The 12,850-nt window shown below is 42.0% G+C and overlaps 1 protein-coding gene across 1 annotated transcript; it reads left to right on the forward strand.

Annotated features, from left to right (window-relative positions):
- Positions 1 to 4,643: 4,643 nt before the first annotated feature.
- Positions 4,644 to 7,504, forward strand: LOC147195898 (uncharacterized). The gene has a single exon (XM_086127766.1). It carries the CDS (start codon positions 4,720 to 4,722, stop codon positions 6,127 to 6,129), a length of 1,410 nt encoding a protein of 469 aa, XP_085983892.1. The 5' UTR covers positions 4,644 to 4,719; the 3' UTR covers positions 6,130 to 7,504.
- The last annotated feature ends 5,346 nt before the right edge of the window (positions 7,505 to 12,850 follow it).

Consider the following 12,850-nt stretch of genomic DNA (forward strand, 5'->3'; position numbering starts at 1 on the left):
GCTCGTGACCATAGATGAGGGTTGGAACGTAGATCGACCGGTAAATTGAGAGCTTCGCCCTTTGGCTCAGCTCCTTCTTCACCACGACAGACCGATACAACGTCCGCATCACAGCAGACGCTGCACCGATCCGCCTGTCGATCTCTCGCTCCCTCCTGCCCCCACTCGTGAACAAGACCCCAAGATACTTGAACTCCTCCACTTGGGGGAGGAGTATTATTTTAAAAATAATATTAAATTTAATTTATGGATATATGGATATGGATTTGCTATTGTAACTTAGAAAATACCTAACACATTGAATGCACATCAATAAAAATGTATTTCATTGGACAGTACAGCATTAAAAAAAATACCTACGGCTGTATCAGTCATCAGAAATGAATCTTTGAGGATAAAGACAAGATAATAACCAAAGGTCTCTTGACAGCTTTTGATTAAGTGCTCTGTTGCTTTGAGGTAACATGGGAATCGCATCCCATGTGACAAACAGCTACCCGAAGATATCCGTCAGCTGTGCCCTGTGTTTAACAAGCTGCCTGTCAAGCACACAATTAAAAACCACCTCATTGACGAATCTATTAAGCCTCACAGGTGATTCCTTTTTCCTCGGCAGGCTGAGTAAATGCATTGTCAGCATCCGATTATCTGATTTAATTCGGAGATTTGATTGAAACTGCTGCTTTGAGTTGGGGAAAAAAATGTAGGTAAAGTGGAACCTCAATTTAAGAGGCTAATAGCTGGGAGGGGGTTGTCTGTCGAAGCGGACTGATTTGAAGCACAATCACTCCTTAGGGGGAATTTAGGGTGTTAACTTACCCTACAGTGCATGTTTTTGGAATGTGGGAGGAAACCGGGCCGCCTTAAAACACATTCTCATGAAAACATAGCTCTTGCATTACATACAAATCCGTGAAAGGTTGTCAAAAGCTGTATGTGCACGAATGCTATTGGTTTGAAAATAAAATGAGCGGTGATATATTACCGTAATTTCTGCACTATAAGGCGCTTCGGAGTAGAAGGCGCACCTTCAACGAATGGTCTATTTTCAAACTGTTTTCATATACAGTGATCCTTCGCTAGTTCGCGGTTCGTTTATCACGGCTTCAGTGCATCGCAGATTTTTTCAAACGTATTCATTAAAAAAATAAATAAATAAAAACATGTTTTTTTTTCATATACGTGGAGTACAGTCCTGTATATGTTGCTCTATGTGACTCGCTGTTTCTTCTCGCGGACCTAAAAAAAATACAATTAATATGTTTGCGGATTTTCGTTTATCGCGGGTGGTGTTGGTCCCCATTAACCGCGATAAATGAGGGATTACTGTATAGGGTGCACTGCATTATGAGGCACATAGAATAGAAGCTACAATAGTGGCTGCGGTTGCGTTATACATCCACTAGATCAGGGGTGGCCAACCAGTCAGAGAAAGAGAGCCAATTATTTTACCGTGTTACTGCAAAGAGTCACACACACACACACACACACACACACACACACACACACACACACACACACGCACGCATACACACAAGACCATGCACTCGCGCACATATGCATGCACGCCACGATGAGCAACCGCCGTAGCGCCCGAACACAAATAAAACCTTAAGACACAAACACACAAATCTTTTTTTTCACCCCATTTCCTCCTCCCACCGCTCGCGGTCGTCTTGGGACCAGTCTGCTGGCTCTTGGCTGATTGCGATCGACATATTGGGCACCCCTGCCCTAAAAACAGGTAATTCCCTGACTAGCTTAGCACTTAGCACTGTTGTCTGAGCAGTCATCTGATTGGTTGCCCTCTATGTCAGTCAAGTAATGGGATTGATATGTTGACGTAGTACGTTCTGTGTATTAAGCACCGTTGTTTGAATGGCAGCGCCATCGCTGAGGCGTTTTCGACAATTGTCGTGCAAAGCCCGGCAGCCGCAAGGAACGAGTCAAAGAGCCGCATGCAGCTCCCGAGCCGCGGGTTGGCCACCCCTGCACTTGATGGAGCTATATTAAAGGGAATACAATACAATACAGCTTTATTTATACAGAGCTTTCGCAACCACTGCAACTGTAACAAAGTGCTTTACAGAATAATTAAAGTACGATGTCGAAGAATTCAGAATATTGATCCATGTATAAGGCGCATCAGATAATAAGTCTTTGGAGAAAATGCAATGTTTTTAGGTGCGCCTTATAGTGCGGAAAATACGGTATTCACCGGAAGTCTCAATATAATGTCATTTTTTCTTTCACATTGTGTTTTTCACTTGATTTTCATCTTCAATTTTAATACAAACTCTTTCTACACCCACTCTCTGTTTTTCAGGTTTTTGCCGAGTTGAATTGCATCGCCAGCAAAAATCTTGAAGGGGACTTCTACGAAGCTCTTGACAAGCACACACCATGCTTCATTGATCTGTTCAAGGCCAACAGTGCATAAGTCTTAAAAATGAGCTCAACTTTAAACATTTTCAGCAATTTCCCTTCTTTCCTCCTCCAAAAGGAGACCAGATTCAATAACTAGTCCTTTGTGCTTTTTCGCAGGACACAGCGAAAGAAGAACCACTCGACTCAGTCACAGTCGAGGTGCTGAATGTGATTGAAGATGCTCAAAACACATTCAAATTCATTCAGGCAGTCATGCTTGGATTGGGAAACAAAACCCTCCCTTCCATAACTGATCACTCAGCAGAACAAGTGAATGGTCTTCTTGGCCAGTTTAAATTGCTGAGTACAGACTTGCAGGTTTGTGGGGAAAACAAAACAAAACAAAAGAAAAAAACAAACAAACAAAAAAAGTGAGGTTTCTGTTTCCAGTACATGTGCAATATTCAAGTGTAACTTTGATAGTGTTTGTATGATAATGAGTGATTTGATGATTGCCAGTTGATAGTGTTTGTGAGAAAGCTATATATCTTATTTTTATGTTATCATTGCTGTGCATTAAACAACATGAAATGTATTCATATTCATTTATTAAAGTGGGCGGCCCGGTGGTCCAGTGATTAGCGCGTTGACCTCACAGTGCAGAGGTCATGGGTTCGATCCCTTCCTGTGTGGAGTTTGCATGTTCTCCCCGGATCTGCGTGGGTTTTCTCCGGGTACTCCGGTTTCCTCCCACATTCCAAAAACACGCGTTGCAGGCTGATTGAACACTCCAAATTGTCCCAAGATGTGATTGTGAGTGCGGATCGTTGTTCGTCTCTGTGTGCCCTGCGATTGGCTGGCCACCGGTTCAGGGTGTCCCCCGCCTACCGCCCGAAGACAGCTAGGATGGGCTCCAGCACCCCCTGCGACCCTAGTGAGGATAAAGCAAATCAGACAATGGATGGATGGATTTATTGTAGTTCCAGGGAAATAGGTAAATGTTCACGGCATAACATCTTAATTTATTCATCATGATTCTTACAAACTGGCTATTTTGTATTTGCGTCAAACATCTCTATTCCATGATGTGCTCTAATTTGATATCTACTGTTGGTAGTTTGCCTCTTTTTGTCTGGAACATACCTGTAGAATGTGATCTCAGGTTTTGGACACATGTGATACAGGTTTGTTTGCCATGCACGTATCTGATGTTACTCACCACGGACCAAAGAATTCTCAGGGACTTGGTGGGAAGACACAGCCGAACGGTAAATTTGAGGAAAGGTTTGTGGGGATGTTGTTGAATTCTGATTGCAAAAGAGTTAGTGACAGGCCTCGAAGCTCAAGGTGAACCTGGTCGGTCTTATCTCCACACAGCTTCCTGCAAATCAGGACTAATATGTCACGAGCTAAGCATGAAGGGCTTATCCCAGTCACCAAGTGATGGCTGATTTACATGATTTTAGCATAAGTACGCTTGCGTGGCTCATGTACAAGGCTAAGCAGACAACCATTGACTTTGTGATTCTACTTGTGGGAGCTCAGATTGTTTAAGTCCGAGACTGTTTTGTGCGCATGTGTTTGTGTGTGCTTGTGTGGATAACCCTCGGATGAAATACCATCGCTCCCTTCTGCCTCAAGACAACTTGAGCAGACAAGCACTGCTATGTCATAAATCAAGAGGAAAGGCATGAAGACAGAATGAAATATTGAGTGAGAGAGAATAGAAGCTGAGTGAAGAAAGGAGGTGAGAAAGAGAAGGGCAAGGACAGGATGGCATAAATGAGTGGGAAAAAAATGTTGCATGCACATGTTAATTTACACGGAGTAAAATGGGTGTCTGTAAAACGGGGTGGCACATAACTTTTCAGGTTCCATGCAGAAACAGAAAGTAGTGATAGGAAAACACAAATTGAAGAAAATAAAATGAGTAAGTACAACATTGTCTTACGTAAAATACAATTATAATTACATATAACCATCTAGGAGTCACAGGAATTTTACATTCTACATTTTTGGTGACATTTCTCAACTGCAGATAATAGAGGGAAAGCAAGGATCCATCCATCCATCCATCCATCCATCCATCCATCCATCCATGGTAATAGCTGTAATGCTTTTACTTTGAAAGCCCTAACAGTATGGATGCCGGGGAAGAATGTTGTTAGCTTAGGAAGCCTAGGAAGACGTGTGTGCGACGACTGCTAGACCCAAGTCGAGAATAAACTATTGCTTGCTTGAAACTGACTGCATCTTATTTACCCACATTACGACATGGTGTCAGAAGTCAGACAGCGGTAAGAAGAGCATGAAGAGCAACTTTTGGAGCTGAAGAAAAAAAAAAAAAAAACGATGTCCGAAGACGGCAACAACGAGGCCGCAGCGGCGCCGCGGCAGCAACAAACTCCTCAGCTCCCGACGAATGCCAACTTTCCTCCGAGCGCTACGTTCTCCATACAACCACCGGAAGCATTTGACTTCTCCAAGCCTCAAAATTGGGAACGGTGGATACGCAGGTTCGAGAGATTCAGACTGGCCAGCAACCTTCATCTTAGCACAGATGCTAACCAGGTGAACACGCTAATTTACTGCATGGGGGATGAAGCAGACGACATCCTGCGAGGGCAAGATTTAACCGACGCAGAGAGACAGCAATACACCTCGGTAAAGAACATGCTCGAAACGTACTTTGTACCCAGAAGGAACGTGATATATGAGAGAGCTAAATTCAATCAGAGAGTGCAGCAACCAGGCGAGGCTGTTGACGTATACATTACTATACTGTATACTCTGGTGGTAAACTGCAAATACGGAGCACTCCGCGACGAGTTGATAAGGGACCGCATCGTGGTGGGGCTGAAAGACACCAGTTTATCTGAGAGGATGCAGCTAGACGCAGATTTGATGCTGGAAAAAGCAGTCAACATGGCAAGACAGTCAGAAATAATTAAAAAGCAGCAAAACGACCTCAGAGGAGGAGGTATGATGGACATTGATGCAGTAACAAAAGGAAGAAACCAAAAACCATTAACACACAAGACCCCTGAACACCCAAAGCACTCATCAACAAAGCCACAGCCATCATCATCGGATGGTCAGGCATGCTACAGATGTGGAGAGTCACCCGGTCATGCCAAAGCACAATGCCCAGCTAGAGATGTCACATGTCACACATGTGCAAAGCGAGGCCATTACAGCAAAGTTTGTAAGTCTACCAAAACAGTACATGTTGTAGAGACAGACTGTCATGAGGAAACTCCCTTATTCCTTGGCTCGGTAGATGCAGGATTAGACCCATGGTTTGTTGATTTGACTATTAGAAACCACAAAGTAAAATTTAAGATTGACACAGTAGCCGACGTCTCAGTTATTCCGGCCCATATCTACCATGCCATTACAGAGGGCGCCTCTCAGTTAGTCGGAACCGACAGACCACTATTTGGCCCAGGTCGAATGCCCCTATCTGTGTTAGGCAGATACAGTGAGTCACTATGCAAGGGGGAGCGAGTGATACAAGAAGAGATTTATGTTGTCAATGACTTAAGTGTAGCCTTGTTAAACAGACCAGCAAGCGTTAAGCTTAAACTAGTCTACAGAGCAGACAGCATAGACAAGTCTGAAATGGAAGACGCCTACCCAAAAGTGTGTCAGGGTTTAGGAATGATGCAGCAGCCATACACTATCAAGCTCAGGCCAGACGCCATTCCCTACTCCCTGACCACACCAAGACGAGTCGTTTGCCATAAAGGAGTTTTCATTTGATTTGACAAAATGGATTAGCAAAAGTCTAAATGAAACATATTCAAAATTTCTTGACCAGAGGAAAAACTGTTTAGGACAAGTAAAAACTAAACTGTCTGCAAACTTTTTTTTTTGCAACCTTTGAAAACCCCGACCTGGCTATGCTCGCAACCCTTCACAAACATTCGTCGGTCTGTGACATGCCATCTTGATGTGGAAAAAAGATGGTATTTTAAATCGAACTTTCTATTTTTATTCAATATTTGCCTCCTGCCCATATTGACATTATGCTCAAAACTATTCCAGAACGAGTCACAGGAGTGAAATAGAACGCAGACAGTCAAAAAGTCAAACGGCCTGTAAAAGTAACAAGGACTAAATGGGGACCTGTGCTTGTTCCAAGCCACTTTGTTTCTGTTGGCACTGCAACTGATCACACGTAGTTGAACCCTTCAGAGAAGGCAAGTAGCACAAGGGGAGTTGTCGGCACGCAAGCAGATACGTTTTGATACTGTTTATAGGAGAGGAGGAAAAAACACTTTTGACTGTTTCTCTACGCTCCAGAGTGAGGCGAGAACTCCACTTTGTGCTTTTTAATGTGAAGCGCCACTACAGGGGACGCGGCAGTGGGTGACTCAGAAAGATTCAATCTAGGTCACAGCCACACAATTACTTCCCAAGGGTAAGCAGGAAGCACATAACACTTAACTGGAAATTGTTATTTCGATAGCACAGTGACATTACAATGATTCTTTGTCAACTTAAAATCCATGTCACTGCTGCTATTGCTGTTTATTACATCACTTGTAACAGCGGCACACTCACACCTTCTTAAGCCGATATAAAACCTCCCTGAAATGTTTTTGGATGCATGATGACATTTGGTAATTTTAAAACAAGTAGACTAAAGCCAGCGCCTGAATAATGAGTTCAAAGGGATGAGTTCAAAGTGACTGGTTTTTGGCTCAAACTACACGGGAGCCTCATTGAAAAGGCAAATCTTCCTCTTGTCATACAATTTGGACTTTATATTTGGAATCTTGTGTAGACCAGCACTCTTCACGCTTTGTCAGTTTTCACTTTGTTTTGTGTTTTTATTGTATCACAACAGGGCTGGCTGAATTTGCATTTGGAAAATAACAATAGTTATAGTTATTGTGAGATATACTGTATATAGCCCAATGATGGAAGGAGGCTTACGATTTACAGTGGTATCTCTACTTCCGAAATGAATTGGTTCTGGAAGAAATTCCTGAACTAGAAGATTTTGTAAGTAGAGATGTGTTTTTCCATGGAAATGCCCTAATCCGTTCCAAGCCCCCGCAAAATTCTGACAGAAATGTTTTCTAAAGCATAACAATGCATCAAAATATGTAACAATTACATGTTACAAATAGATTATTGCACAACAAATGAGAATTGTGCATAATGTAAAAAACAACGAATAAAGAATAAAAATGATGGTCATTTAACTTTTAACTGCGTCCTCATCGTTTTTTAGCCCTCTTTAGTTCATGTTCTCTCACAGAAGTGATTTTTGCCTGGCATTTTGTAAAGAACTTATCCAAAGACGTTTGTAAATGTCCAAGGCAAACATCAGCATAGTGAGCGATCGCCCGACTGGTGAACAATTTTTCTGGGTGATTCACATTTACGTAAAACTATCGGAACACCTCAAGGACAAATGACAAGGACACTGTATAGACACACATCTATCCAACTACATACATAGACACATTCGGTAGAAGTCCCTCTTAGCCAATGGGATGCCAGGATGATGCTCGGCAATAGCCAATGGCAGAGCAACTATAAGTATGGTCCATTCAGGAAACTCTGAGCTGCGAGAACCAGGCCATATTGTAATTTTTACCTTTCCTATCTTGAAAGGTAAAAATATTTCTTTCGTAACAAGAGGTAATATTTTCCTGTTGAGGCGTTTCATAACTTTCGTATGGATATACATTCGTATGTAGAAGTACCACTGTATAGTCTTCTCATGTGCTTATTATTTTGTATTCCAAAACAAAATGCAATAATGCCATTTTCCAGAAAAATGAAAAATGTTGGCAAAAAAAAAAAAAAAGATAACATTGAAAAACAAGCACTACTTCGGAGTTGAGTGAACGCTGGCGCGTTTTGGCTGCCGCTGCCCTCCCACAACTTTTGTGTTTTTATTATTGCTCTTGGTTGTAAAGTGTCCTTGAGTGTTGTGAAAGGCGCTTGCAAATGTAATGCATTATTATTTTTATTACTTTCAAATCTATCAAGAATAAAATTAAGCCTACACACGAAGCCTTAACGGTAAGGAAGTGACATATAGAGAAAAGGCATTGTCAACACAACAAGAATGGTGAGCTACGACTGCGAATTTCTCACGCTGCTTGGATTATTATCAGAATGACAATAAACGATTGTACTCCTTCAACGTTGAGCCTTCTTGGCCAGACAAGCATGTTATCTTCATGAACAAATTCAGCCGTTTGCACATTTATTTATGGTATTATGGCGGCTTCCATTCACAACTTTTAAGTGTTAAACCATCACGAATATATCCTTGAAACATTAGGAATTCACAAGCATTATGTGATTATTATATGATTGCGAATGTGTGATTAGAATACTCAAACTAGGTTGTTAGAAAGAGAGGAGTGAGTGTGACAAAAGTGAAAGAGCAAAAGTGTGAGGAGAATATCAATTGGCGCACTCACGGTGCCTGAAGGTGGAAGACTGCCGGTGAGCTGTAAAAGGGATCTTGATAAAGAGAGGAGATAAAAAAAACAAAAAAGACAATTAGAGGTGAAGGAAGGAGAATGAGGAGAATGGGAGATGAAATCCAGAGCATCATGACAACATGCATCTTGAGCCAAAAATAAAAGCAGGAGAGGATCCATCCTGAAGGATTGTTCAGTCGCTATCTCCAAAAGAATACAATGTATTTGCGGCAATAGCAAGACATGAATGTTTGAAACAAATCAACCCCAACACTGTTTTTTTCCCGTAATGATACAGAGCGCTTACGTGTTAGACGACCTGCCTGGTGATGAAATGTTTGCAAAACAATCACTTGTTTGTTCCAAAGATCACTACACCAGACGCAGACGCTAAATCTGTTCTTCAAGTAAAAACCTTTGTCTTCTCGAATATAAGATGGTGTTTTTTGCATTGAAATAAGACTGAAAAAGTGGGCGTCGTCTTATATTCGGGGTCTAGACATTATACCCATTGGCGCCAGATATCATTGAAGCGAATGCTGAACTTGCCTCCCCAGGCCAAAGTGAACCCCTGTCACGAAGAATAAAAATAAAAATAGCGGTAGCACGAAGAAGAAAAATAAAAAATAGCGATAAGAAAGAAAAGAGAAGAAAATAATAGAAGAGATAACAGAAAATGGAGAAACGTAGCAACAATCTGGAGAAAAGTGGGTCGAAGATCGGCCAGGTTAACCGGCAGCTGAGGAGAAGTTATGATGTAATTTACATTTCAAAAACCAGAAGCCATTCGTTTACCAATGTGATTGCGCTTTCGTTTACATATTTAAATGTTCAGATATTAAGATTTAAATGAGGCCAAATAACATGCTTTTTCTCTCAAATATATTGTTATAACCCTTTGTTTCAGATGTACTGTAATTATTTTCTATATAAAAAAGTATTTTTTCAAATTTGAGTCTTGAAAAAGAGGGGGTCGTCTTACAATCAGGGCCGTTTTATATTCGGGCCAATACGGTACAGAGGTTACCCCTGTAAGATCTACAACTGTAATGTTTTAAATGCATACTCTATGTATTTATTTCATTGGCACATTAATCAACAGAATAATGTTCTTTCCCTTTCGGCTTTTCCCTTCAGGGGCCGCCACAGCCAATCAGTTGCCTCCATCACACCCTGTTTTGCGCATCCTCTTCTCTCACACCAGCTACTTTCATGCCCTCTCTCGCTACATCCATAAACCTCCTCTTTGGTCTTCCTCTCGGCCTCCTGAATGGCAATTCAAAACTCAACAGAAGAATAAACTATGTAAATGCGCCGGACTTAGCATCAATGCTAGTTTTCAGCCATAGTCCCAAGGCAGGTTTCTTAACATAAACATAACATAACAAAATGCATAACGTAAAACACGGACAGTTGTGCAATCTTAGCCACTTTTCCTGCATACACGCTTTGTGGTTTGAAGCAATTCTAGATGAAAGAGGAGAGAATCATAGTGTCCTTTCACCAGTCGGATCAGAGACGTCATGCTCAAAATGTGCACGTCTGCTACAAGCTAAGTTTGAAAGTAAATAAGAAGCTGTAGTGTCCATTGACGAAAAAAGAGATTGTTCACTTCTCCTGTCCCATGTAAATCCGATTCATTTTCAAGCGACGGCTCTCAGTTCCCATCTACACATCCGCGCTCCGGAAGAACGCTCCTCTCTCCTCATCCTCGGCTCCACAAGCCATCCATCCATCCAACCACACCAGGTCAGACTGTCCAACAGCGCCATGATCTCCGCTAAACAAAACGGAGCTGTGAAAAAATCCTGGTGGTTAAGGAGTCCAGTTAGTGAATGAATGTTTAATGAAGTTTAATGAAAATGTTGAACATGTTACCAGGTTCTAAAAACTTGCAAAGTTCTGGTGAGGCTGGGAATAGTCTCATGGATCCATGGGGAAATGAGAGAGACTCATGGATGAAACATGGTGTGAGGCTGGACAGGAGGCATTTGTAAGAAGACAAATAGGTGAAGCTTCGAAAAAATTGATTGTGACAACCCTACAAAACACTAAGGATGGCCAACACGACCCATGTGAGGATAAGGCGGATCAGATAATGGATGGATGGATGGATATTTGAGCGGGTGAACCAGTGGTTAGCGCGTCAACCTCACAATGCAGAGGTTATGGGTTCAAGTTTGGCTCTGGCTTTCCTGTGTGGAGTTTGTGTGTTCTCCCCTTGCCTGTGTGGGTTTTCTCTGGGTACTCCTGTTTCCTCCCACATTCCAAAAACATGCATGGCAGGCTGACTGAACACTCTGAATTGTACCCAGGTGTGAGTGTGAGCATGGATGGTTGTTCGTCTCTGTGTGCCATGCGATTGGCTGGGAACCGGTTCAGGGTGTCCCCCGCCTACTGCCAGAAGACAGCTGGAATAAGCTGTGGCACCCCCCGCCCCCCCACGACCCTTGCGATGATATAGCAGATCAGAAAATGCATGGATGGATGGATGTAGGTCAAATCCATGATGCTGGTGTCAGGAAACCTGAAAGTTGATTCTCAAATGTAAATACAATTGATTTTGTCTATCGGGAAAAAAAAACCTCCCATCATTGTCATTTTTTCAACCTCAACTGTGTGTGTCTAGCAAGGATTGTATCAAGTCAACGTGGGATTTAGTTGAACGTGCCCATGCCTGTTTTGGCTTCAACAGAATCCAGGGTCAAGGGAACTTTGCTGCGGCAGCATAATCCACCGTGGGTGGAGGTGATAAGGGAATTAAGGGAGAATGAGCAGTCTAATCCTTTTAATTTGACACTCTTTATTTCGTCTTCCCCAGTGTGCTTATTTTCCCATATTACTCTTCTCATTCCAATCCACTAGTACTGCTGTGTTCAACCTTTACAAATAAGAGCAAAATAAGTGGGAACAATTTACACCTTTTCTTTTTTTTTTTTTTTAATTTTTTTTATAGGAGAGAGGAATATGTCAGTCTGTTCATAAATCTCTCGTAACTGCAAGGGTGTTCTAAAATAATGGATTTTACCACCCATAAGTGGATGGAGGCAGAATGCAAATTGTGGCACCTTGTGATGCTCTTGAGCTGTTCTCAATATTTGGACAGTCCATTTTGTTCAAGTTTTCCCACCTCTGGTACTGAAATAAGCAAATTTAGAACTTTCTCATTGAAAAAAAAAAGCCTATTTGTTGATAAACCTGCATGTCTATTTTTTCTGAGTGAATCTAAATGACACCTTTAAGTGTGGCATTAAATGCACGATGCATCATATGTATGCCAGGCATAGGACAAAGTTGATCAGGAATAGGACTCAACCAGCTCATATAACATGCTCTGCTTCAGAAATTCAGCCGTGTGCCTTTCAAGCTATTACACACCAAAAATAATCAGTCTGTTTGCGCCCATTACACACTTGAACACACCATCACACAGCCAGGCTGCACCTAGCAGCTCAAAGCATTTTCAGCTTTTATTGACAGTCAGATTGATTAGCAAAGGAGCTGCTCGGCTCCCATCCATCATACTGCGAGCACAACCGAGACACAAAGTAGAGAGAGAGAGAGAGAGAGATACTAATGAGTGACAGAGCTAGAGAATGATTCCAGCAAGGCCAGCTCAATCAATCATCGTAAAAATAGGGTGAGAGACAGAGAGAGAGAACGCGCGTTTCGGGATGGATATATAGACGATGGGAGAAAATACGACGGGACTATATTCATCGTGGCTGCACAGGCGCGGTCATTAGAGGGATATACTCCAACGTCATCAAATTATTTTTAGTTTTGCTTCTGACTCAACGAAGTAATGGTTGAGGAGAGCTTATTTTGGTGACACTTTCAGATGCTGAACTCCAAATCGCCGTTTGTTTTTTTTTGTAATGTGGTCGATGCTATTCAAAAGAAAATGCGATGGATGGATTACTGAGCTGGAGCAGATTTTGGGATGGATACTGAAGCAATTATTTCACATTAGAGTCAGGCTGACAATCATTAACTCTCTATGGGTGGCTTTATATGAGCCAACCTGTTAA

The sequence above is a fragment of the Hippocampus guttulatus genome, chromosome 13, assembly GCF_054856545.1.
Source record: "Hippocampus guttulatus isolate MCC_2025c chromosome 13, RoL_Hgut_1.0, whole genome shotgun sequence".
Taxonomy (NCBI): domain Eukaryota; kingdom Metazoa; phylum Chordata; class Actinopteri; order Syngnathiformes; family Syngnathidae; genus Hippocampus; species Hippocampus guttulatus.

Excerpts from the sequence above, each read along its gene's own strand:
- LOC147195898 (XM_086127766.1), top strand. The coding sequence starts at position 4,720 with ATGTCCGAAGACGGCAACAACGAGGCCGCAGCGGCGCCGCGGCAGCAA.